The sequence below is a fragment of the Caloenas nicobarica genome, chromosome 6, assembly GCF_036013445.1.
Source record: "Caloenas nicobarica isolate bCalNic1 chromosome 6, bCalNic1.hap1, whole genome shotgun sequence".
NCBI classification, from domain to species: Eukaryota; Metazoa; Chordata; class Aves; order Columbiformes; family Columbidae; genus Caloenas; species Caloenas nicobarica.
Genome location: NC_088250.1, coordinates 40860505 through 40886094, shown reverse-complemented (window position 1 = coordinate 40886094; position 25590 = coordinate 40860505). Strand labels below are relative to the sequence as shown.

The 25590-nt window shown below is 47.2% G+C and overlaps 1 protein-coding gene across 5 annotated transcripts in view; it reads right to left on the bottom strand.

Moving 5' to 3' along the window:
• The window catches only part of FMNL2 (formin like 2), a 133384-nt gene extending 108002 nt beyond the window's left edge, over positions 1–25382 (bottom strand). For all 5 annotated transcript variants that reach the window (XM_065637502.1, XM_065637499.1, XM_065637501.1 and 2 more), the window contains exon 1: positions 25215–25382. In XM_065637502.1, the coding sequence (XP_065493574.1) occupies positions 25215–25331 (117 nt within the window). In that variant the 5' untranslated portion in view covers positions 25332–25382. The remainder of the gene's footprint in view (positions 1–25214) is intronic.
• Positions 25383–25590: the final 208 nt, after the last annotated feature.

Here is a 25590-nt window from a genome sequence, read left to right as displayed (position 1 = left end):
TGGCTGAATTTGGGCTAATACGATCTCTGCTCTTTGCTAGCATGTTTGGATGTGCAATCCACATAATTATTACAGATAATATCCCTTGTCTACGACAATCATACAGAAATTAACATTCCTGAGTTTGCTGTTAACAGCTCCACAAAATACATTATTTTTGAAAGGACTACACCTACCTTACAGTAGTAGGGTTTTGCACCCGCATTTTGCTTTACAGTAATGATTTTGCACTCGCATTTTACTTTGCATCCTCAGATTTCTAAACGTTTTATGAAGATGGGTAGGTGCATTACAGTATTTTCTGAATCTGAGGGGTACCACCACCCTGCCGGACGCAGGGATGTGCCAGCTGTCCCCGTCCTAGGGCTCAACAAGACGTGAGCAGCTCTGGGGACAAGAATATGTTCAGGCAAGTCCAGTGCTGAAAGCTGTAATTTTGCAAAAGGAAGAAGCTCCTGTGAAACGCCTTCCCGTGAACGCAGACAGGTATTTACAGTAACCCCAGCGCAAAAAATGCAAAAAAGCATTTGTTCAGACATGTGGTCTGACTTGGAAGCTCCAAGGGGTCTACGGTGCGATTCTGGAAATGTGCTTCGGGGAAGATGTTGCTCCCCTGGTATCAGTCTCCTTTTTCATTGTTTTTTTAATACCATCATCTTTTGCTGATCCTTGATTTTTAGTTAGGACCCTATTTAATCGGTAAGTATATCTGCTAAATGGCTCAGAATCCCAGACATGTCAGAATAAAGCATTGTAATCACCCTCTTGTTCGTTTGAAGGTTACCAACTTGTTCGGGTTTTTACTCAATTTCCAAGCACAGCAAACTCACTTCACTAAACTCAACGAGGCTTCAACGGGGAGCTTTGGTACCAGCATTTATAAATTACCCCAAGTAACAAAGAGAAAGGGAAGCAGACAGCCTATTTCTGCCCTGCTCCACTCCTCCCATTCCCGGGATCCCTTTGCAATCTCACCTCCATCACGCTGAAGGGATGCAAGACCCAAGTGCCTAATGGCTGCTGAGCAGAGATTGCGGCTGCTTTTCTCCAAAACCCCCATTTTACCCGTCTAACGGCAAAAGCAGAGAGGTGCTTCGAGGGCACGAAGTGCTGGCACCGGTGAAGAACCCTGTGCCAGCGACACGCTGCTGCGAGGAACGCGGCACCGGCGACCACCGCGAGGAACACGCGGTGTGCTCCAGTACCGCAGCCCGCCAGCACCTGCGTCCAAATCGGCACGACAGACGGTGCCGACGAGGCCTCTGCCAGCAGCTCCTGCAGATGCCAAGAGCCGTAGGACCCACCAGCAGCTCCTGCAGACGTCAAGAGCCGTAGGACCCACCGCATCCATCAGGCACGGCCGAGCAGGCGAGGGTCGAGTCAGGACAGAGCCGGGCAGCTTGGACAGCTTCTCGGCAGCCAAACAAGAACAAGGTCACGACTGTCTCAAATCCCCTCCCGCTCTTCTCTAGGAACTCAGATGAGAAACACTGTTTAATTTTTTTTTTTTTAAGTGTTAATAAGGTGTTTTCTTTTTTGGAGGGCTGATGCTCAGTCCAGCCGTACTTGGTCCAGAAGGTGCTACCCTCGTTCAAACTAAAGAGCTATAAATTTGGGGCTTCCCCTCCATGGTTCGGAGCATCCCACCAGGAGAACCCACAGCCTGTTCCCAGCTTGTACCCACACTGGGTACCAGTTCGGAGACTGGACATCTGCAAGAGCACCTTGAGGATGAAGAGAAGGGTCCTGCTCCTCCAGGCAGCACTCACAGCTCACTCCACTTCAGAAATAAGATATCAAAGAGGCAGGACAGCATCAGAGCTGAAAGGTGCGATTCCCGATTCATTTGCACCTCTGCAAGTCTGCAAATCTGTACAGGGAGCCAAATTTATTCCCTGCTTTTAAAGCTACTCCATTGGAAAGGGACAAATGTGTACCCCAACACCCAAAAATATGTTGCTAAACACAGGGCGACAAATACAAACACATACAAATACACCAATGGGAACCAACTCCAGCTCTCTCCCGCAAGCATAAAAACCCCAAACAAAGAATGTGGAAAGAGCGAAGTGAAAAACTGTTAATATTGTGAGACTGCAAAATTTAAACATACAGCACTGTTTGTACTCCTGATTCCTTGACCTCCCACTTCAAATCCATTTGCGTGGCGTACAACAATAACAGGGCAGGAACACTAACCAGATCTGTGTGGGACAGGAATAAATTTGGGTCTGAAATGAGGGGCATCTGTTCTTTGTAATAGCAGACACCAGAGATCTGTATCTGTGAGCCAAAACGAAAGCAATAAATGCAGAAAATCATGGCGAGCCATACTGTTACATGCACCCAGCTTCTCTTGACGTCAATGAAGTTGCCTATAAGTTAACTGAAACCAGGATTTGACCATGAATAACACAAAGAGCTGAACGCAAATTAAATGTAAACTGAGCTCTTCTAAAGAGACTGCGTTCTGCTAAAAAAGAAAACACAGGAAATACGAAGGATGAAACTGATTACTCAAGAGAAGCTACCACAGGGACAAAACTTCCATCCTTCCTGAAAATAAATCATAAATTGCATATACACAAATCTAACTCTTATGCAAAGGCTAGAAAATAGAAACCTTTCATATGTATCCCTGAACAATTTATTATATAATTCTACAGTTATAGGATACACAATGATATTATTAAAAAAGTATTATGCTATGCCGTCACCTATCATGTCCTAAAGAATGGGAGAGCGTGTTGCAACAGCCTGGGAAAAGAGAGAGCCTAACCTCAAACCACTGCCGAGGCACCAAAAAAACTCAAAATAAAAATAAAATCAAGCGTGCCCGGATCCCCTGGGCAGTGTTAACTCATGCCTTGACAGTCCCAAACAAAAGGTGGCAAAACTGACCAAAACGCAGCTCATCCCATTGCAGAAATCATAGGAAATATTCCGAGATAAGTAAATGTGAGCCTGGGCTTAGCGATCCTTGAACAGAAATGGCAAATACCTTTCAGTCTCTTGTTGAGTGTCAGCAAGAAGAAAAAAACCCAACAGCCTAAACTGATAATCTAACATATTTTCAGAGATAACTCACTTAGGATAAGTGCTTTTTGTTACCTACTGACACCAAACCCCACGGCTACTCCTGAAAATGGAAATGCCCGTTCTTTCGCAGCTCGCTCGTGCTCTGGGGTTGCAGCAGCACCTTTAACTCCGGAGCTTCTCCCTCGGATCGTGTCTGTGGAGACGGCTGGTAATGACAAACCTGGAAGGTGAGAGCAGGTGGCTGCTCCAGCTGCTGCCCACGGCCAAGTCAGCAGGAAAACAGCCCCACCACGGACCTTGAGGGTCTTTCCGTATAATAGGAATTTCGAAAGTCACAAGGCTGACCCAGTGACCCATCCGAGCCCTTCCCAGAGGCGGTGCACAGCCTAGTAGGGACTTTCGGGTCACAACCCAAAGTTCTATGATTCTGTGATTCTACGTAACACTAGCTATCACTATCGCTATGTCTAATGACCTGCAAACCTTTCAGTACTCTTCTTTTTTTTTTTCCTATCATAATCATTGCAGATACAAAAAGAAAGGAAAAGAAACTGAAAAGTTGCTAGGGGAAAAAAAAAAAAAAAAAAAATCACTGCAACTTTGGTATTATTCTTCAAGCTGCGAGAACTCCCTTAAAGACAGGAGGAGTGCTCACAAAAGGGGAGGATTCACTCCTTAGGATGTATTAACACTACCACCGCAAAACATTTAATGGCAAAGGGAACTATACAGATTAAAAAAAAAAAAAATGTTAAATACCTCTTGAGCCCCTTGAGGCCAGAAGATTGCAGGCAAATTCAGATTAATAAACTAACTAGACAGAAGGGTTTCCAGCCTGGTCAGGCGGGGAATTTGCAGGAGGTGTAGCTGTACCTCAGTGTATAACCTCAGCTACCCACCCAAAATGAGCACGGCGTAGGGGGCTGTCACATAAAACACTAGGAAGGCGAAACCTTCCCAGATTTTTTGTTTCTCTTTGTTAAGCAATAACAGCGAAGAGATTTCCCATCGCGACAAGGGAAAGCTGATCAGCTGGGCTAATCTCCAGTGCACGCACCACCTGCAAAAATATTGCAGTAGGCGTCACTAGTCTTATGAGAGTTAAGTCGAGGTTTTGGAGAGAAAAACAGAGCTTAAAAGGGGGGCGGGGGGAGAGAAAAGAACCCTGGCATTTCACAAAAAGGGAGCCAGAGACACGCAGTCTGAGCTGGGAAAAGGCTGCTGTCTTCAATAGCTGTTTGTTAACTTGCTCTCATGTGTGTCTTTTGGGTCTTTTCTTGTCCAGATAGACTCATTTATTTAGTCCATCCAAAGCCGTTTCTGCAGTGCGAGCTACTCCCAGGTTCGGGGTACGAAGACTCGACACCAGCTCGTTTGGGCTCGGCCCGTTTCCCTTCCCAAAAGCACCGAGCGACGGGCAGGACCTCGCTGCCAACGGAGGGTTTGCAGCACAGCAACATGGAGAGAGGTTTGGGAACAGATGGGCAGCTGAGAAATCAGGCCTAATTAGGGGGAAATTTGTGTCCCAAAGCGTTAATGGCTGAAGCACAGCAAAACACGCACCCAGCTACAGAAACCCTTTGAAGGAGGGTGCTCTCGCTAACACACCGCCCACCAGAAAGAGATCTTTCCATCCCGTACTCCAGTTAAATGGAATTGCTTTGATTACTCCCTCTCTGAGCAGAAAATCTGAACTGCAATTAAATTAATTTACTCCACAAAAACGTCCCATTTTCCTGATTAACACCTCCCATGTTCAACAATAAGCATCTTTCAGCAAAATCCCTGTCGCGGTGCTCCACTGGGCAATTTCGATAAACAGCCCAAAATAAATAGAGCTTCGTATTGGTGAAAGTGGGAGTAGCATTTAAAATAACGCCTTCTCTTTTCACGACATCTCATCCATCTTTAATGCTTATTTTTTCTTAAGTTGCCCTTAACCGCTTGTGTCCCAACTGCTTTCAGAAACAGGACTGTGGTTCTGCTCCCTGTTGTACAGCTCAGCCCAGGCAACGGATGCCAAAAACCACCAAGAAGGATTTATTGGAGCGCAGAGTCGATAAACAGCTCTCAGTAAGGATCATTTTGCACTGATAAGCCTAAAACCTGGGGTTGCTGTCAAGAAAGTTTAAGAAATTGAAAAGTCAAAATTAATTTAATGTATTTTAATGAGTTTTAGCCTACATGAAAAATATTTGTTAGGAACGTTTTCATAAGAACATCCATCCAACTGTATTAACTACCCGCCTCTACTACTATTCTCAACTAACGCCATGATAAAAGTGTTAGTCAATCAACTCTGAATTATGTATATATGCATTATATATATGCATATATTCCTACATCAGCCAAGGTCTGTCAGAGCTCACTACCTAAAGCCCGGGTGGTGTCAGATACCTGGGTGAGGGCCAAAAGCAAAACAGGAGGGCTGGTGGAGCTTAGAAACATCCCAGCTTCCAGGACTCCTCAGCTTTTCCAATCCATGCCTTAAATTAATGACCAGAAAGATTCTTATTGCTGCTTTTGAGTTGTCGTATGTCATTAATGCTACTGCCTTCAAATAAATTTATGGAGGTTCATCATAAGCGATCCAGCAGGCAGTGTTGTGCTGCTCACTAACATATTACCCGTTTTTCTAAGTTTTAATCATTTGGAAATCATGGGGAAGAGAAGCCCCTGATCTGGAAATACAGGGAGAAAACACGACGCTCTGTTGATCTATCTGCGATTCAATCCCATTGTCCCTCCAGCCGGGTAAACTGTGCATTGCTGTCCCAGACAGCTGCGGGTGCTCCAGCATCCATCACCAGCTCAACGATGCGGCCTCCAAAGCAATAAAAAGCCCATTTTCATTTTCCATAGCCCAGGAGTTCGCCCCAGCCGAGAAATAAAGACAAGCAGCGTGATTCATTTTAAACATCTGTGGGCCAGAGCCATGTTTCTTCACATTAGGCTGAGTTTAAGTTGGTTTCCAAGCGGGTGTCTTGGCAGAAGGGGGACGGCAGCCAGTTCTGGCTAAATCCAACAAATTGCCAGCCCTGCTGAAGCCCAACACCCCTCCACTAGGAAAATGCATTGCTATAAATGGAGAAAATATATTGCATTTTCTGCCCATTTGTCTGGATTCACCCAGAAGAAGCCAAGTCATGACTGTCCCTTTGTGTCGCTCCTTCCCCGGCCAGGGTGTCGTGGAGATGAGGACACTAGTTGTCCAGGCTACCCCGAGAATCCACAATTGATTGTGCTGTAAATTACCCTCGCACTGAATTACTGGAACAACTACATTTTAATTGGGTAACCCAGGAAATTACTAGAAAATTATCCTCATTTTTCTATATAAGCTGCTTAAGGGACACGCAAGTAAACCTGCGGAGTATTCAACAGGGACAACCAGGAGATAATATTATCTGCGAGCAAAAAAAAAAAAAAAAAAAGGATTGATTTAGAGAGATGAGGATTAAGATATGGAAAAGTAGCTCTTGTAGCTCAGCCCAGACGAAAGGAGCCGGATCCAACACGAAAAGCTGCAGCAGGAATAAGCAGCTGTGAGGCTCCTAGTCGGGCACCAGCACAGGGAAAGTGCTGAACTGGTCTGGGGTGGGGGGGAGAGGACCAGGGGAGGGCAGGCGGCCAAGGAAACGAATATACCAAGTACAGGAGCATTTTCAGAAACCAGGCTGGGCTTACCAACCACCTCAGATCAAATGAGACTGAGATTGGATGAATTAAACTCCCCCATCTTCAGGTTAAGCATAAGGGATGGTGGGATGGAGAATATGAAGAGACGAGAGATGCTACACGGAAAAGTAAAATCAAGTTATTTTGTCATCAGGAAGGATTTTACAAAGCTAGAGGTGGCAGATGGAATTAAAATACTCACGTTCCAGGAGTCCTGCTCATTTTAAAAGGTTAAGGAAACCTGCGTTCTCCTGGCAGAAGAGAGGCAGGGATGGGCTGTGACACATCAGGCTCCAAATGGGAAAAAAAAGAAGAAGAAAATACCCTTTCACAGTCGCCAAAGAAACAGAAAAGGGCACATCTAAGACAAACACACCTAAGAAATTCAACAAAAGATACAGACAATAGCAAACCTTTTTCCTAGGCTTCTGAAACCTTAAAATAAACTGCTGCAAGTGACAAACAACTTGAGTATTAAACAAAACATAACAGGTCTGCTTGCAGGTTATTTGCTGTTTGGAAACAATTGGACTCCCTTCTTTCTTTCTTGTTTTTGTCCTGTTTTGAGAGCAGCCCCTGCGCAGAGCACAGGCTAAGACAGCTAGTTTGTTCTCCAGGATAAACGTTAAAATCCTCACGAAAATGAATAACCCCATTAAATTAAAAAAGCAGACGACAAATGCAGAACTACCTGGCCATATCTGTATTCAGCAGCAACCTCTTCAGTCCTTCCTAAAGTAAGATTTACACCCCACCTGCAGTGACTCCCACCTGCATTTCGCAGCCCTCGGGTGCACAAAACCTGGCAAAGAGCATTCGACCGAGGGACCCGCTCTTCCCTAATTCCCCTTCACTCCCTGTATTGAGACAATCTGGATTCAATCCCAGCTCCTTCCCCGGGACCGGATCCCTTTTCCTGGATTACCTCCTAGAAAACAGATTGCAGAGCTCTCCCCCAAATACCAACATTTAACGTAAAGCCTTTTCATTTAATACGCAGCATTTTCCCCAGGCATCTGTCCCTCGTGAATCTAAACAATTGGCCGCACCTTTCACGGATTTCCAGCTCTAATACTCGTATGTTAAGCTGAAAATAACACTCTACTTGGAGAGCTGGAAGTCACTCTTTAAATTACACATTTTCAGAGACAAAATCCCATTTGGTGTGTTGGGAAACAGGACCGACTTGGGGCAGTATCATTTTCTGACCATCCCAAATAGCTCACACGTTACTGTCAAACTACCAAAACCTACAAAATTCTTGCTTTTTTTAGCACCCTAGTGCTATGTTTGAATAAGGCAGTGCTTTTTTCTCCCTGGATTTCTACTCCAAATGATTATTAAACTTCATCTAGCAGAGTGCAAGGCTGCCTACTCTCGGTCTTCATTTGGAAAGCAGCTGATCCATTAGCTGTCAATTAGTGTAAATTCTTCTGTTTGAAGCACTGTCTCTATTGCCCTAGACCCCTCTAACTCATTTTCAGGATACTAAGAAGAAGGGGAATACATGAACAAGCCCTATTTTTTCTATTATTCAATTCATCTTATGCAGAAATACTGGTAATAGAGTTTATTAAATCCCATTTGAGGTTTTCCTTGGCTTCCGGATTCATAAATTAACAAAAATTACTTGATGTTTAAAAGAACAGCTCTTGAGGATTCGCTGTATGAAATTTAATGATAACATGTCTTTGGCTGTAATGCAGTTCTCAGGAAAAGTGAAGTTCACACACAAAATACTTGTCGGCAACATGGATAATCCATCCATTGACAACCAAAACCAAATCACTGCCCCGACTGCACTGAATTCAGGTATGATGTATATGCCAGTACGGGAACTTTTCTAACAAGACGGCCAGAAACTCCAAGTAATTTAAACTGAAATTTCTATATAGGCAGCTGGTTTCACCATTATTTAGAATTCTCTTCTAATTATTTTGATTATTAAATGCCCTCGGACTGTGCATCCAGACTACCCTCCTGCACAATCCTCTCTTGCACTTTTCGCCTATAAAATGATACCAGGAATGTGACCACCATACACGACACTTCAATATCATGGAGCAGTACCTGTCAATGTGCTACTGAAGGGAAAACCCTTGTACCAAAGACCTTAGGGTTTGCCTTCACTTTAAGGATTACAGCGGCATGTTTTAACAAGAAACTGGGATGACAAGTCCGTCACGTCCGCCCCAGGTCACTGCTTATGGAACACAAGCAATGACGTTTATACCTACCGTACGGCGTCAAAACGGAAACACGAGCAGGGAGGAGGCTGTTAGGGATGCACAGAGAGGACGCGGTCTTCAAATCCTTATTTCTAATGAAAAACACCGTTTTGGCACAGAAACTCCTCCAGCAGCGGGGCAGCCGTTGCCAGGCCCGTCCTCACACCCCTCTGCACTACAATACTGATTTCACTAATATCAATTAACAAAGAGGAAAACACACACTGCAATGCACCCTCAGGTAAAATTACTATTCCCTGGCACACAAGCTTTAAAATAAAAGCCTGAGGTTTTTTTTAGTTCCATGCCCCTGAAATAAGATCTGCTTCTATCTGGTTCTCAGTTACAACATCTGCTTAGAAAGAAAAGAGAAAAACCTGCGCTATTCTATGATTCTATAGGCTTATTCTTTGGATTATTATATATTACAGCTTTTAGAAAGGAAGCTTAGAGCAACTACCCTCAGGCAGAGCAGTCAGAGCTCACCAGGAAAGAGAATTTCTCATCATGTGGATCTTGTGCGCCAGATTTTAAGAACTCTTGAGCTGTTTGATGGACCCGCGCTGTGCAGACAAGAAAACTTATGCCGACTTTTAGACCGGTTCAACATCAGAAAAAAATGCACGATGAAAAAACTGAAATCATCTGGAAAACATATTTAAGTCAAAGAACAGTAAAAACCTCTGTAGATCCTAAATCGTGTATGACTAAGATTACAAGTGAAATGGTTATTCGTGTAATGTAACCTCCGCACAACATGGTGCTACCGCGAGCCAGGGACCCTGGGAAGCCTTTGGAAAAGATGTTGCACATTAACATGAAAGTTTTATATTTTCATGCAATCTGAGAGTTTGAGCGCTTAACAGAAAGAAGGAAGTAAAGAATCCAATTGTAAAATGCTATCCAAAGAAGTCTACTCTTACAGGTTTATGATTCTTGTTTTATCTAAAGTGCAATAAATCACCTTTTCATTTCACAGGTGCTCATATATAACATACTGTATTCAGAAATTACTATATACTATTCCTATTATGGAGGGAGATAACACTGTAAACAGCAAGGAGGTGGCTTTGCTCCTAAATTTCCAATTACATTTGTATTTACTAAAGCTCACAGTGTGTATTTCCAGCGTGAATCTCCTTTAACTTAGAATGCAGACCGCTGTAATTCAAAAAAAGAAAATCCAGGCCAAATTCAGCCCTCAGCTGCATCAGTAAAACTCTCCGAGAGAACCATGGACATTAATTTCACCTTATGCGTCCAGACAAGAGAACAAACCCATTTGTCCCATCTCATAATGCAGAGAATTGCCACACTTACAAGACTCTATTTTTGCCCGAGGAGGAGGAGCAGAGATACCTCTGGAGTCCATCAGCTCCTCATAAACGTGTCAGATTAGGAAATTTAGATTTGCACCTACAGACATGCACCCACCAACAGCTCTCGCCAACCTCAATACAAAGATTTCTGGCAAGTCAGTGCCATTTGCTGCTGTTTCTCCAAACCCCCAGCATGACCAGATGGTGCAATTTTAAATAAACCAAGAGCCCAATTCTTGTCCCTCCAGCACACCCATGTACCCCTGTAGAAGTGGGAGAGCCTTTAATGCCAGTGGAATCACTAATGTAATTAAAAGCATCTTTCAGAAGCATCGGTGGCATTTTAAATTAAGAGCGATACCCACCAGATGTTACCAACAAGCCACACGTTTCTGAGGGCAAATACCATCAGATCGAGGGAATGATGTTGGCTTCAGCTGACCTTGCTTACATGTGGAGAGCTCAGATACATACAGTCCCCCAGTAATTAAAACAAAAAACACCACAAAATTAGTGTGTCAGGGCACCCGTATGAGGCTGATTTTTGGAGGAACATCACCTTCAATTGAGCTGACTCCATCCACAGTGTGTTTGGTCCCTCATTGGGACTGAGAGACTATTTTAATGCCCAGATAAGCGTGCGGGATACAGACCCACAGCCATACAAGTGCAGCTGCTCCCTGGGGACAGCAATTACCCTCAACAGAAGGGGCTTGTCTTTTGATTTCTTATTCAGCTGAAACACTCGGTGACATTTTCCATAAAAGTAGAAAAAAAACCAGCATCGCATTTATATGAGATTTGCAAAAACATATGCTGCACAAACGCAGGCTACGAAGATGATGTGCGAACACCACCGGGTTCTCACGGCAAGAACACAGGGACGGTGCCCAAAAAGCTGTTTGATAAGCTATGGGATGCTCCCAACAAAATTAGAGAGGATGAAGACTGTAAGGGTAATCCTAACGTGATAAAAACGTGGGGTTTTTTCCTTTCCCAAGTTTTATCATTATGAAGAATTTTTATTCCATATTGTCAAATTGCTCCCTGCTGCTCCAACACACAGTATGCAAGATCCTCCTCTCCGTCCACCACCAAGTACACAAACAAGACAGAAACAACACGGTCCGGCCTCCTACTAATGCAAAAAATGTTGAACTGCGTCCCTTAATGAAGTGTACTTGCTCATGGCATGCTGGTATTTCTTCAGCCGCGCTCCCTCCCACGAAGTCAGAAATGCCTTCAAGATAACGGAAGGCAGACGGAGCAGGCTGCTCCTGAAGTCAGTCCCTCAGCCGAGTCTGAAGTGCCCCGCTAATGTAAAATCTATGCCTGCAACAGAGCTGGGGTGCCCTTCGCTTTTCTAATAAACAAACTGTGCCAACTCGCCGCCCGGCTCCTCCTCGCTTTTCCGCGCAGATCACAACGCTCCCCAGAGCGCCGCGTGGATCCGCAAGCAAAGCACAGCAACCCAAAGCCAAGGCTGTGTTTAAGCCAGCGCTCATCAAAGCGCTAAGACGCCTTTAAGGTTCCCGCACGGGTAATAAATAACATTTGCAACCCCTTCGAGAGCCCTGTTGGGTACTGTTGACCCGGCAGTTCAACGGGAGCAAAGGCCACCCCACCAGAAAGCACTGCTTGGTGTTATATTAATAGCTAAAATTCCTGGAGCATAAGACAAAGACTTTTAGATTTCCATCGTTTTAAGAAGCCTCTGTCCTGACCTGGCAGTTAATACGGCAGTTCCACAAGGTGTGAACGGTGGGGTTGTCCCGTGCAGGGACAGAAGTTGGACTCAATGATCCCTGCGGGTCCCTTCCAGCTCAGGATGTTCTAGGATTCTATGAACAGCGATGCAAACACCAGCTTTGCCGAGGACCAAACTCCCCTCTCGGCTGTGCACAACTTCTGAAAGGTCCCTGCAGGACGGACGGACATCTACAAGGATGGAGTTTGGCCAGAAAAATCCACAAATCTGCTCTATTTTAACCACTATCTAAAGCCTTTATTGTTATTATCATACACTGAGATGCTGCAATAGCTGCTGATTCCCGTGTCCATGGCATTGCCCAGCACAAGGCCAGCCCGGCTGGAAGCTCAGCGGGATAAGAGCAGTCACGGTCAAGGCCTTAATCGGTGTTTTGGCTACGTGGCTTTGCAGTTCAGCAAAAGGCTCCTTGTTTTTCACCGCTATCTTCGTGAGAAAGCTCTGGCTGCAGTAAACCAGGGTGCACCAAGGCATTACAACAGGCCCTGGGCGACGGGCACATGCAACACGTGCACCGGCGATGCAGAGCTGTCACACCAGGAATAGCTTCTTGACAAGTCATTCCTAAACCCACCACTTCTGAAGACAAAATAAATCCAAATAGGGATTTTTTTTTTCCACGTTAAGAGGGGAAATTTTTCTCCTTACGCATCTTTTCTGTGCAATACACTTTGGCACAGCAGTAGCAATTGGGAGAACGTACCCAAATAAACTTGTAGGTGAACCTTAAAAATATTATAACAGGTATTCTTTTTTTTTAAGGAAACTGATTGTGTTGATTGAATACAAGGAGCTGTGCTTTGTACCAGAAACACAAGGAATACTCCTGTCTACCTCAGGGATCACCACCTCCTCAGAGCACCTAAATCCAATCCATTTTAACCATTTACTGAATGCCTTACAAGTGCAGTTGGGGAGTTTTCATTCCACTTGCTAAACAGAAGGGATAATTCACCTTTAACAAAGATTTGCCATCAGAGGTAAAATAAACATTAGCAAAACTAAACAAACAATAGCTTTGAGCTATCTACAAGCACTCTTCCTTTCAGTTGTGCAACCTTTTGTCTCTGAGCCAAGCAAGAATCCACTGCCAGAGAAGAATTTCATGCTTAATCAATTTTTGCCTCACTCGTGTTTGTAAGTATCAGAGTTCCCCATCTGAACTGAAAATCCAGCGTGTTCACGATGCACCGACCACCCCTGTAATCACTGCGGTATGTGAGGATGCAGGAGCAGCATCGGCACCTGAAAACCATCAGCTGGTTTCCCTGTGAAACGACAAGTTCATTTGCATTGCAATTGTTGATGAAGGATCCTGCCGCTGCTGAACACGGGAGGAGTCGGCTCATATAAACTCTTGCACAACTTCTTTTATATTCTAATTGAACCACTTAATCTTCTGCCAGAGAAAGCCCACCTGCCTTCTGGTCCAAACAACAGTTGGATTTACAGGCGTATGCACAGCTTTATTTCTGGAAAACATACCAAGCGATGGCCTAAAAACAGAGCTGGACAGCTGGGGTAATTCCACGGTACAGTGCCAAGGATTTGCAGCACAAAGCTTTGCAGACTCACGGTGTGCAAGGGAGATTCCTCGCTTCAGAGGAAAGGTCAGCAGGCCCGTACCCGCTCATGTAAACCTCCGTGCGCGCTGAGCCGAAAGGTCATTTCATTTTAATCCGGTACAAAGTCTGAGAGTCGCCTTCCCAAATGCCTCTTCTCCCATTCTTTTGCCATTTGATCCGAGTCAGCTGAACCTCTTTCCATGAACGCACTCAGCACGGTAAACATGCACACGGAAAACATCGTTGCCTGTTTATCCCAGGTATTACAGGTTCTCATATAAAAAGGATTTAAAAAAAAAAAAAAGCAGCTTTTTCCTCCCTGTATTTGGTGTAAATCACACATCTCTATATTAAAGAAATTTGCCTTTTTTCTACTGATAGAAAACACAGAATTAATTTCCAAGTCAAGACGATTCTTCAGACCCTCACGACCCCCTTTCATCCTCATTTTTCTCAAGCTCCCCTGCAGCCCTGATATTGCCTTTATTTCTCCTAAAGAAACAGACTGCAGCGCCAACCAGCTTCTCCACACTGCAGCATCCCTGGGTGAATATCATCTCTCCCACCTTCATTTGGACTAACAGGCCAATTATCTTTGGAAATAAGCTTTGCAGTCATTAAAAAAAAAGTTTCAATTCATGCAAATGTGCATAGACCAAGAGGGATAAAAACGTTATCTCAGTGCCAGAATACAACAGAAAATTAAAAACTGGAAGGTGAGAGGCAAATAAAACCAGTGCAAAGTGAGATTTTTTTTTTTAAAATACATCAAAGAGAAAAGATGCCCTGAAACACCAGAAAATAAACAAACTAAAAGGCTGTTCTTCAGCTTCTGTGTAACTGAGCTGGCCAAATGACAGACTTGAAAGGAAAGCGGACGTGGATCTGCAAAGGTGACTTCAAAGACCAAACACCAGCTGCCACCTCCCCATTTTCTTCTCCCAGGGGCCACAGCAAGTGCTGGGAAGTTGGGAGACATTATTTCTAATCTGTCCTGTTGCTCGGTTTTGGGGGCTCAGAGCAACTCCGGCTCCTTTTTACAAAGGTAACAAGTGTAACTCCCACTCCTCGCCTTCCTCTGCAGCACCGTGAGGCTTGTGAAAGATTCATGGATTAAAAAAATGCCGTGAAGTACAAAAGTTCTTGTTTTATTTACCGAAAAGAATATCGTACATTTGCCGCACTTAGATATTCGTTTACATGATCAAGAGAACAGGGATTTGTAGCTGAAGCTCTGACATGAACCGCGTTTCACAGACACGCCATGCGCCGGGAGGGGATCGCTGAGGAGACTTGAAAACCCCGAGACTGTTTTAAGAAGCCGTAATTTTTCGAGAACAAGATTCACAGCAATTCAGAGTTACCTGTAAGCTAGAGACTGAATTATAATTATCACCAAGTGCTTCCTGGCTCAATCCATGGTGCACTTTAATAACTATCGCTACGTCAAATTGAGTTACTCAGTTTACCCGAAGAGCATTGTTGGCCACCGAGTAACACCTTGTGCAAACGCAAGGAGAGATAAGCCACGAGCCGATGCCTTTTGGAGAGCTGGCATGCCAACCAACCCCACAAACCTCAAAACTATGACTACATCATGCAACGATCTGCCTACCATCAGCTCCCCAGCAAAACGCTGTACACCAAATGGTATTCTGACGCCAGGTACCATGCCTGCCCGTGAAGGTGGAACACAATTATTTATATTTGCAGCATTAGGCTTATTATGTCTGAGAGAAGAGACAAATACAGCGTTGACCTAACATATCTGTGAAAGTGGACAGATACAGAGGCTCTCATATATACACACGACATTAAAGCTCCTATTTGACCATGCTTTAAGTTAAATATTTGTGATAGTTAATTTATTTGATCTCCTGTATTTGCAAGGCTCAGAGCCAGGCAGAAAACCCCTTGAAGCACTCCCAAACACACTAAACTATTGGAAACGTTTGTCAGAAAACCGCTGCATAGCCTCGGCCAAGCTATCTCCATCGCTTCACGGACCCTTCGGATAACGGCGTCACCCACCTCTGCCCAACAGCTGGCTCCAAACCTGCCCTAGGTTGTCGTGTGCTACTCGTTTGCTTCTCTTAGGGGATGGAAAACAGGATAAAAGGAGTCAGCAGAGGGACGTGGCAGAGCATTAGATGGATTAACAACCAGAACTTCAGGACTGAACAATTTGCTGCTTCACTTTAATTACTGGCTTCTGAAAGACTTCAGAAACTTGGCCAATTTGTGCAACTCTCTATTCTTCGCTTTTGGCCTCAACTGTACAGTTCATTTCACAGGCAAACAAGTAACAGATGTACAATCTATATTCACCCCAAGTCCTTTTATAGTAAAATGACTTCTGGCCAAATAGCGTATATTAAAAATAAAATAAAAAAATTAAAAAACAAACACCCAAACACAATCCCTCTAATACTTTTGTATTTTAAGATATCTCCCACGACATCCAAATACACGCTAAAAAACCTAAGACTACGGCCCTGGAGGACTCAAGGGCCTTCCCAGAAGCGCTCACCAAGGACACGACTTCTGCAGGGGCAGGAGGCCGCGGCCTACGCCGCCCTGCGCCCTCCAGGCACGGCGACAAGAGCCGCCCCATCCGCCCGGGGTTTTCCCGAGGATCCTCGCGATGTAGGGGTTTTGCCCCGGCGCAGGGCAGGGTGCCCGTGCGGAGGTGTCCCCACTCGCCCCTCCAGTTCGGGGGCCGGGCGCGTCTCCAGCTCCCGACGAAGCACACGCAGCCCTCTCAAGAGCTGCGGAGGAGGCCCAGGCATCGCGCAGCGCTCATCTGAAGACCATTCATTTCCTATACAACGCAACTATTATGTCGCTTTATGAATAACCTCCCCAAATATATGTTTAACGATGCGCAGTTACAGAAGACAAACAGTTGTTTTGTTAGAGATCCTATGGTAAATCGAAAACCAACACATGCTGAACTCCTACAGCATGTTAGTTGTAACAGTATGGGCAAGTTATACATTATCCAAGTCTTTATGCAACAAAACACTTGCGAAAGGCAGGAAGACTCTATTTTAGGAAGAGACAGAGCCTGGGACAAATTAATGCTTACATATTAGTTACAAGGAAGAAATTCTTCACTGTGAGGGTGGTGAGGCCCTGGAACAGGCTGCCCAGAGAGGTGGTGGCTGAACCATCCCTGGAGACATCCCAGGCCAGGCTGGACGGGGCTCTGAGCAACCTGAGCTGGTGCAGATGTCCCTGCTCATGGCAGGGGGGCGCTGGATGAGTTTTGAGGGTTCCTTCAACCCAAGCCATCCCGTAATTCTATGATATTCCAATAAATCCATACATAATGTTGTGCATCTTGAGTTATTAAAACCACAAAGCAGATGATCAAGGTCAAAATAATCAGTGCAAGTGAAACAATACTCAACTAAAAACAGGGGTGCACATCATGTACCTACAGATCTGGGAGCCCTTTGCAGAAGGAATTGGGAACTGGGCATTCTCAGCGACAATGCTATGGGGGTAAGAGCGCAGCACTTGTTTTAACACAGACCCTTCAGAATTAGAACTGGCAGGATGTGATAAACGGGAAATTACTGCTTTTTATGCAACAGCAGCTGAAAGTGCTTTCACCTGACGAACAGGCTGAGGCCTCTGGCTACAGCGATGCTGCAGCTCCTAAGGGCTGGAAGCTTGGGCTAGATGGCTTTAACACAATCATAAATCAAAATGAATGAGTTGGTGTCGCTTATTTCCCATACCAAATGCCCAAACGGACTCTTCCAAACAAAGAAAGGAGAAAACAAACAATAATTCAGCTCAGTTTGTCTAAAATGTGGCTGCGGAAGTTTTCCAGCGGCCGAACGGCTGCTTCCCTGCCACCGCCTGGAAGCATCTTTCAAATGGCTCCTCTCAGAACACGCAACATATGGTTTTGCTCCTCAGCTAGTTTTAAGGTCTAATGTTCTGGTTACCAAAGAAAATCACATTTACCTCTCTCTGCAGTGAGAAAACCCTCCGGAGCGGGGCAAGCTCCATCACCAGCGCCACCTGAAACAGCCGCATCTGCTGCCGTCACATCTCCCAAGGACACGGCACCCAAAGGGACGGGGGAAAACAACCCCTTCCCTTGCAGTTTGCTTCATGGCTTCCTGCACTGCGAAGTATTTTGATTCTGATCATAATGTGCCTAATTCAAACTCAAGAGGCAGCCCAGATGCTTAAAAACAGAACGGGTGCCAAAGAGCGTTGCTGCATTAGCGTGTTTTGCATAATTCATCGCATCGTTCTGCGGGGAGCTCTTGGATTCCCGCTTTGTGAGAGGTCACGATGGCAGCGCGGGCACACGCTCCTCCAGGACAAAGAACTTAGCATTTTTAAAATAACTTCAAACTTGCGGTTTCTGCTATTTAAAAACGCTCTTTTTAGGAGCACCCCGATTTGAAAGGAGCTCAAAAAAAGTTGATGTCCTTTCACGTGAAGTTTCTGGTTTGGTTGGGCACAGGTCAGCTCACCTGTCAGACGTGTCCCCTCGCACACCAGCGAGCCGTGGTGGAAACGGCACTAAACGCCACCGAGGGACGTCACCAACAACTTGTGCAGCACAATCTGCGGCAAAAATGAAGAGGTTGATTTAACTTCCCTGTGCGACGAGTCAGCATGTGGGATTAGTGTTGATGTAGTCCAGATGAAATGGTCCATAATCATAGAATTACGGAATAGTTTGGGTTGGAGGGCCCTGCCCAATTCCCCCAGTGCCCCCCTGCCATGAGCAGGGACATCTGCACCAGCTCAGGTTGCTCAGAGCCCCGTCCAGCCTGGCCTGGGATGTCTCCAGGGATGGTTCAGCCACCACCTCTCTGGCCAACCTGGGCCAGGCTCTCACCACCCTCAGGGCCAACAATTCCTTCCTCATGTCCAGCCTGAATCTCCCTCCTTTAGTTTAAAACCATCGCCCCTTGTCCTATCGCAGCAGGCCCTGCTGAACAATCTGTCCCCAGAATTTCAGTGGTGGTGTCACTGGAGCACAAACCCCCCGTCCCTGTCCCACTCAAACCGCTCCAGAAGCTGCTGCTCAAAAGCAAGAGTCACACGTCATGCAAAGACCAGTCGTTGGGTCAGCAAAGCAAAAGCAAAACTGAAATCAATCACAGGGATTTTCCACTCCTGAAACCAAACAGTATGCTGTATTCATCCTCACTTCTCTGTTACTGAGTTTGAAGAACGGCAGCAACACTGAAAAATTAGCAGAAATGCCGAAAGCTCAAGACTACAAATGTATTTGGGCGAAAAGGCAGGAATTGGCAGTAGGTTTGCCTTTTAATGACCAAACAAAACGTCAGAAACTGAACAGCAAAGCTCAGTTTCACTTCAGGATATATTCCAAGCTACAAAAAATTAGGAGAAAACCCAGCTACTCCTGCAGGGTCTTCACTCCCTCAGCATAAGAACTGACAAACCAAGATGGCAGATTTAAACCACCTTTTCAAACAGACTGGGGAAAAATAAAGTTTATTTTAATCAGCAGGTGCAGGCCTCAAAAAGAGAGCAAGAGACAGGACCCTGTTCGAAACAGTGGGTGTTGATCTGAGGTGAAGCACCAGGCAAGTCCCTTCTGCAAAGGGAAGGAGCACCCAGCACCCCAATCTCAGCAGGGAAAAATATGCCTTCTTCAATTAAGTAGCCATACGAGCATAGCACATGGGTTGCTGATTAGCATGCGTACCTTCAGACAGGTGGCTTATTTCAAAAAGGATCTGGACTCTTTAAAAGTTGCTTGAATAATCTGCAATCTTTGCTGCATGATGCAAAAAAACATAACAAAAATAACAAGTACCACCAAATCTGAATTATCTCGGCTTCTTTTGAACAAACACATGGGGGAAATCTCACATTTTTGTTTGTTTCGTTTTGTGCTTCTGTTGCATTTTGCTGTTCAAGTTTCTGTAGATTTCAATACCTTTTCACACAGCATGAAAAGCTAAAGCCATTTTTTTAAATGAAAGACTAAAGGCAGACTCCAGTGGCTTTAGGTCATTCGATCAAAAGCAATTCAACAGCTACTGTTTTATTTAAGATCATCTTGTACACTCTGAATTTCATCTTGTGTCTCTCAAAATTCTTTCCGAAGCATCACCCACTACATAGAGCAGCACAGAAGAGACCATTTAACACCTCGAGGCCACGTCTTGCATGACCTTGCTTGTGACGACAAAATAAAACACACTTTACCTTGCACGCAGGGTTAAGGAAAAAAAAAAAAAGGTAACAATCCTGCCAAGTTCACAGATGTGCCTGTTCTGTTTTCCGCCTTTAGAAGTCGATTGACCTGTTGTCATTCGCCTTAGACAAAAGCACAGCGCAATCTGCAAGGATACATGACATGATGATGGGTTCATACAGCACAAAAAGGATTAGGAAACCTCTTTGCCATCATTACCGTCGGGGGTTTGCAGATTCAGGCCCCCCAGGAGCAGTCCCCCCTGGGGCAGCTTTGGGAGACACATGGGTACCAACCAGCATCCCCTCACCTGGGGCTTTCGACCAAAAAAATACTATTTTCAGGCTATTTGGAGCTTATGAACAAGTGACACACGCGGTTTGACAGAATGGGTTCATACCTCCATCATTATAGCCAAATAAATCAAGGAGATTATTTCATATAGAAAAAAAAATGGTATACAGAAAAATACACGCATCTACATCAGCTTAGCCACTTTTTTTTTTAAGCCTTCCAGGTTTCCGGGATCTGAAATTAATTTTAGGAATGTGACTAACTTGCTAGTAGCAAATACTCACCACAGTATCCTTGTATTCCAGACACTCAAAAAAAAAGATAGTTTTACAAAAATATTCTCCTGTGATGTCTAGGTGGAAAAACTTACAAGTGCGGTTTGCTGATTTACAAGGCAGCTTGACAGATGTGTCACCACCAAGCACTACTTCGCTCTGTGAACTTAACCCTTCAGAAACACTTATATTTAGACCAGGATGTATTAGATTGGTTTTTTCAAGCAAAAGGTGTCATTGCTCAAATCGTTTAAATGAGGCCTTGAGGGAAGAGCCCGGCAGCAGAAGCATGTCGGAGATGAGGCCTGAACAAGAAAACACAACGGAGCTTTTCAACATCTGAATTTTAGAAATTGCCTTTTCCTGAAGGTGGTTCCTAAGTGTAATTGAGTGTCTCCCAACTTCCACAGTATTGCTGTCAAGTTCCACAAAAACAATACAAATTACAACTAATATGAGAATACAGGATATCTTGGGACGGATCTCAAGACAGTTCTGCTAAATTTAGGAATTACAACAAGGAATCCAGTGCCCCACCAACCCTGCTGGAGAGAGGGAGCTAATGCTACCTGGCACAGGTCCCCCACAACCATGTCATGCTCTTTAATGACCTGCAGACTCTAAACCGTATACAGCATAAAACAATGCATAATATATTTGATAGAAGATTACGAAAGGGAATGGAAAACAGCTGGGAAACGTTACAGAGTTTTCACCCTGCGCTTTCAAGTTCTTTAGCAATAGGCACTAAAGCTCCCTTGACTGGTATAGAAAATGATGCTCGGTTGAAATCCAGTGTGAAGAAGGAAATTCTAGCAGAAGGAAGAAGTTCCTAGGGGCGAAACAGAGCAGATACAGGTCGGTACCACCGCATTAAACCGAGGAGCACGCAGAGCGGGGCTGGACGGCAGCAACACCTCCTCCCTCCACCCCACAGCGCCGGGCACACAAGGCTCCTTTGTAAAAAATAAAACACCACTTGGTGGGGGTAAGAGGATATTTCCTGTTAACCTCACCACAGATTTGTAATCCAGCAGTCAAATTATGTCAATCACAGCTCATTAGGCAACAATTTACCCTGCCAACTCCGTCCTGGCTGCTTCCTCCAAACCACGTCTCGTTTGCAAACGTGCGACCCCGTCACGGGTGCAGAGAGAGACCACCCTGCTGCCGGAGCTGGGGGCCCGGCTTCTACCCCCGGACCTCCAAACACGCACCCCGCTGCATCGATGGCGGTGCCGTAACGTCCTTGGACGCCTACAAGCAATTGGGTTGCAACGACACTTGCACATGCTGAACAAGGGCTTGCTATGCCATAAACTCGGGTTGGTTACCAGAATCCATCGTTTATGCACGCTTGCCACGTGTGTCTGTAGGAGAAAGCCAGGAAAAAATCTCAGCATGGCTGAGAAGGCAAAGTGAACATGCTGGGGAAGGGAAAGGAGGCTCCTGCAGACGCACCCAGGGCTGCGCCGGTGCTGGCAAGCTCACAGTCACAGCCGGGATCCAGATCGCAGTTTATCCTTCACCCCTCACGGGCAAACCGGGAACTCGGTGGCAATGACACGCCGTCCCTTCCCTGGACTTTACACTCCTGCGTAAACTTGAAACCGAGGGAATTATTTCACGTGTCCCACTAAAAGGGGAGAATTTGCATCACTTTGAGAGGACAGAAAAAAATGACAGTTTACAGACAGAAACCTGGAAATTGTTGCCCCTGAGGGTGGTGAGAGCCTGTTCCAGGCTGCCCAGAGAGGTGGTGGCTGAACCATCCCTGGAGACATCCCAGGCCAGGCTGGACGGGGCTCTGAGCAACCTGAGCTGGGGCAGATGTCCCTGCTCATGGCAGGGGGGGTGCTGGGGGAGCTGGGGAGGGCCTTCCAACCCAAACCATCCCGTGATTCTCTCTCACATTATCTTCCACATTTTTCTCTTTGAGGAACATCCCATTGAATACAAAGTCTTCCTGAAATACACAGCCAGGTAAGCGCCCTCCCCAGCAGCGACAAGTACAAATCTCAGCACGACAAACAAGCCAGCGAAGCACATTTACCACGTCAGTCCCAAAAACAGCGGTACCAGGGGACACAGACTCACAGAGAAGATCCTCTCATGTTATTTACCCCACAGCCCAAGAGCAGCGACACAAAGATCCTCCCCTTCCCCTGGGTCGGGCGCTGCCGCACACGTGCTCAGCGCATCCTCGTTCACGCCGATGGCACCGTCACGGACTGGAGGAACGTATTAGCATGGTGGAGAACTTCACTGCAAAAGCGTGACCCGGAGCACTTCCCATCATCTCCCGCAATTTGTGCGCCTCGAACCTCAAAGAGCAAGGCTAACGAAGGCGGCAGTAAGGTGATTATGTATGTTTGAAGTAGACAAACTACTTCACCAGAGACTTTCCTGAAGAAGAAGGCTGCTAACAATCCAGCACACACATGCATCACCCCCAGGCACAACGCTGCTTGTCCACCCCCTTGCTGAAGAGACCACAGAGCTCCTGGAGAAGGTCAGGAGAGTGCGGTCAAAGAGGAAAAAAATAAAACAGCAGTCAAGGTCACAGCGCTTGCGGTGAAAATATGACCAACCTGCGCTCTCCTCACAGCCATGCAGATGTTTTAGAGGGCTACAGCTCACCGAGTTGGTTTTGCACAAGGGAGGAAGAATCAAACTTTAAAATGCCTTTGTGAGGCTGCCCAAGAAGAACCCTTCTCGTTACACACGGAAGCGGAGACGAGCCGCCCAGCGTGATGACTGCATACCTGCACATGCTGCAGCCCACCCAGCTGCATGTGCGTCAACGTCAAGCACAGTCCTGGAAATTTCAGTAGCGGTACGAAAATTGTTATTGTCAGGAAAACCCTCCGGGACCTCACCAGGGCTCTCTGAGCACGTGAGCGACGCTTCTGCCAGGCTGATTTCTTAAGACAGCGTGTAAAGAAGGTGAGATTTAGTCCTATAACCTTCAGCATCTCCTCCTCCATACCCTCATCTCCTGACTAATCCTCTCTCCCTACAGAAAATCTGGTTTTCCTCCAATCTGGGGTTTGACCAGTGGCGCAGTCATCTTCCCCTCAGAGCCACAGAGAAAACAAAATAATAACAGTCTAAGAGTTTATTCTTTCATAAACTGGTCAGATATTTCCTGGAAGCTGCAACAAACTCCAGCCAACCCCAGCTGGCTCGGAGAACAGGCTGAAGGCGATTTTTGGCTGTTCCAGCAGTTGTGTTTGGGCCCCATCTCGCAGCTCCTCCCAACGGGAGCAGAACATCCAACACCCCATTTGTACAGACGTTAGTCTGCACAGCCTGCTGCTCCCTCCAGCAAAGCTACAGCACTCGGCCCCTGACCCTTCATTTAACTCCATCTTCCAAAAACAGATGCCATCTCCTCCTTCCAAGTACCTCAAGAAATTACAAGCGTGGTGCTGTTATCTCCCGTATTTACATTATACGTATCTAATGCGCCCTGCTTTCCCAAATGGTGTCTCTTCCTTTTACTGATCAGTTGGTCCTAACTCAAAAGCGCTGATTTTCTCCCACAGACCATGCACACAAATTAAACCAGGCACTCTTTTGGTGGGTTAAGACAAACCAAGGCTTGAGTCTGAGCCCTGCATTGCTTGTGAGGGCACCTCCCATCTGTGAAACGACCACGGGTTTCCCTGACAAGAGCAATGCCAGATCAGGCTTTTTCCACTGTGCCTAATAATCGTAACATCTCACTCGCCATTTGGCTCGTCAGTGGGGGTTCCTGACTGAATAGGCTTATTCTTTTCTTAGACATGATAATCTAATTGGGTCTAACCAGAAATAATCCCCAACACACACCAGTTTGTGAATCCTCGCGCAGCACCAGGAGCATTTCAAATACCAGAGGGGTTGCTCCAGCATCTGATATGGGAATTACTCTGGCAGCAGCTCGTCTCGCCGGGTTTCACACGGCATTACGGGAACGCAGGGCACAGCACACACACGGGTTTTATTCCTCCTCCTCCACAGCTTCTGTTTATCATGTGAATGTGGCTCAAAAGTAAGAAGGGCATGGAAGATCAGATGGGTCATTATATTTGCACTAATTGGACACCTGAAAGAAAACAGGACGTTTGCCCCAAACGCTCCCGTGCAGCACCACGGGAAGCTCTGCCCTCCCTTGGAAAGCTCCCAAACCCCGAGCCACCGCGCTGCTCAGGTGAGGGGAAACGAGCGAAACGAAACGGAGAGGCCGGCGGCCCCGAACCTCCGCGGGTGACCCGCACACGCGGGCCGGGGACACGGGCACCGGGGTGGGCCGGGCGTGGGAACGGGGTGTCCCCGGGGGTCCCAGCGCCCCGCGGGCCCCTCTGCAGCCCGGGCTGCGGGAGCCGCCAGGCCGAGCGGCGCCGCCCCGAGCTCCGCACCGGCCGCCCGCTGCCCCGGGGCCGGCACCGCCGGTGACCCCCGCGGGCTCCCCGCTCCCGGCGGCTCCTCACGGCTTCGCCCGCGAGGCGGGGACGGAGCCCAGCGCGGCGGGACCGCCCGGGCTCGGGGGAAGGCGGCTCTTCGGGGGCCCCCGAGACAAAGAGCCGCAGCCGGCGCACACGCCCGGCCCCGCTCCGCTCCGCTCCCCGCCCGCCGCGGCCCCGTCCCGCCGCCTCCAGCCGGGCCGGGAGGTGCGGGCGGCACCGCCCCGCCGAGCCCACCTGTGCCGCCCGCAGCTCCCGCCTGGCTCTCCAACTTTTCCCCGCTCCCCAGCCGCCCCCCGCGGCCCCGCAGCTCCTCCTCGGCCCCTCGGCGGAGGCCCGCGGGCGGAACGCGGCGCCCCGACCCGCTCCCCACAGACAATGGGGCCGGCACTCACCAGGACGACGGCGAAGCGCTCCTCCAGCTCGCCGGGCTCGGGCATGGGCAGCTTGAGGGGGACGCTGTGCGCCCTGAACTCCGTCTGCTGCGAGTCCACGCTCCCCGCGTTGCCCATGGCGGCGGCGGCCCCTCCGCGCTGCCTCCGCGCTCCGCGCCGCCGAGCCAGGCGGGCTCCGCGCCCCGCGCTCGCCCTCTAGCACCGACGGCGGAACGAGGCGCCGCCGCCCGTCATGGCTCGCCGCCCTCGCCCTCCCCCCGGGGCGGGCTCGCTCGGGCTCCGGCTCCGGCTGCGGCTGCGGCTCGGCGGCGGCTCCCCCGCATGCCGCCCCGCGGCCGGCGCGGCCCGCACAAAGCCCCGCTCCGCCCCCGGCCCG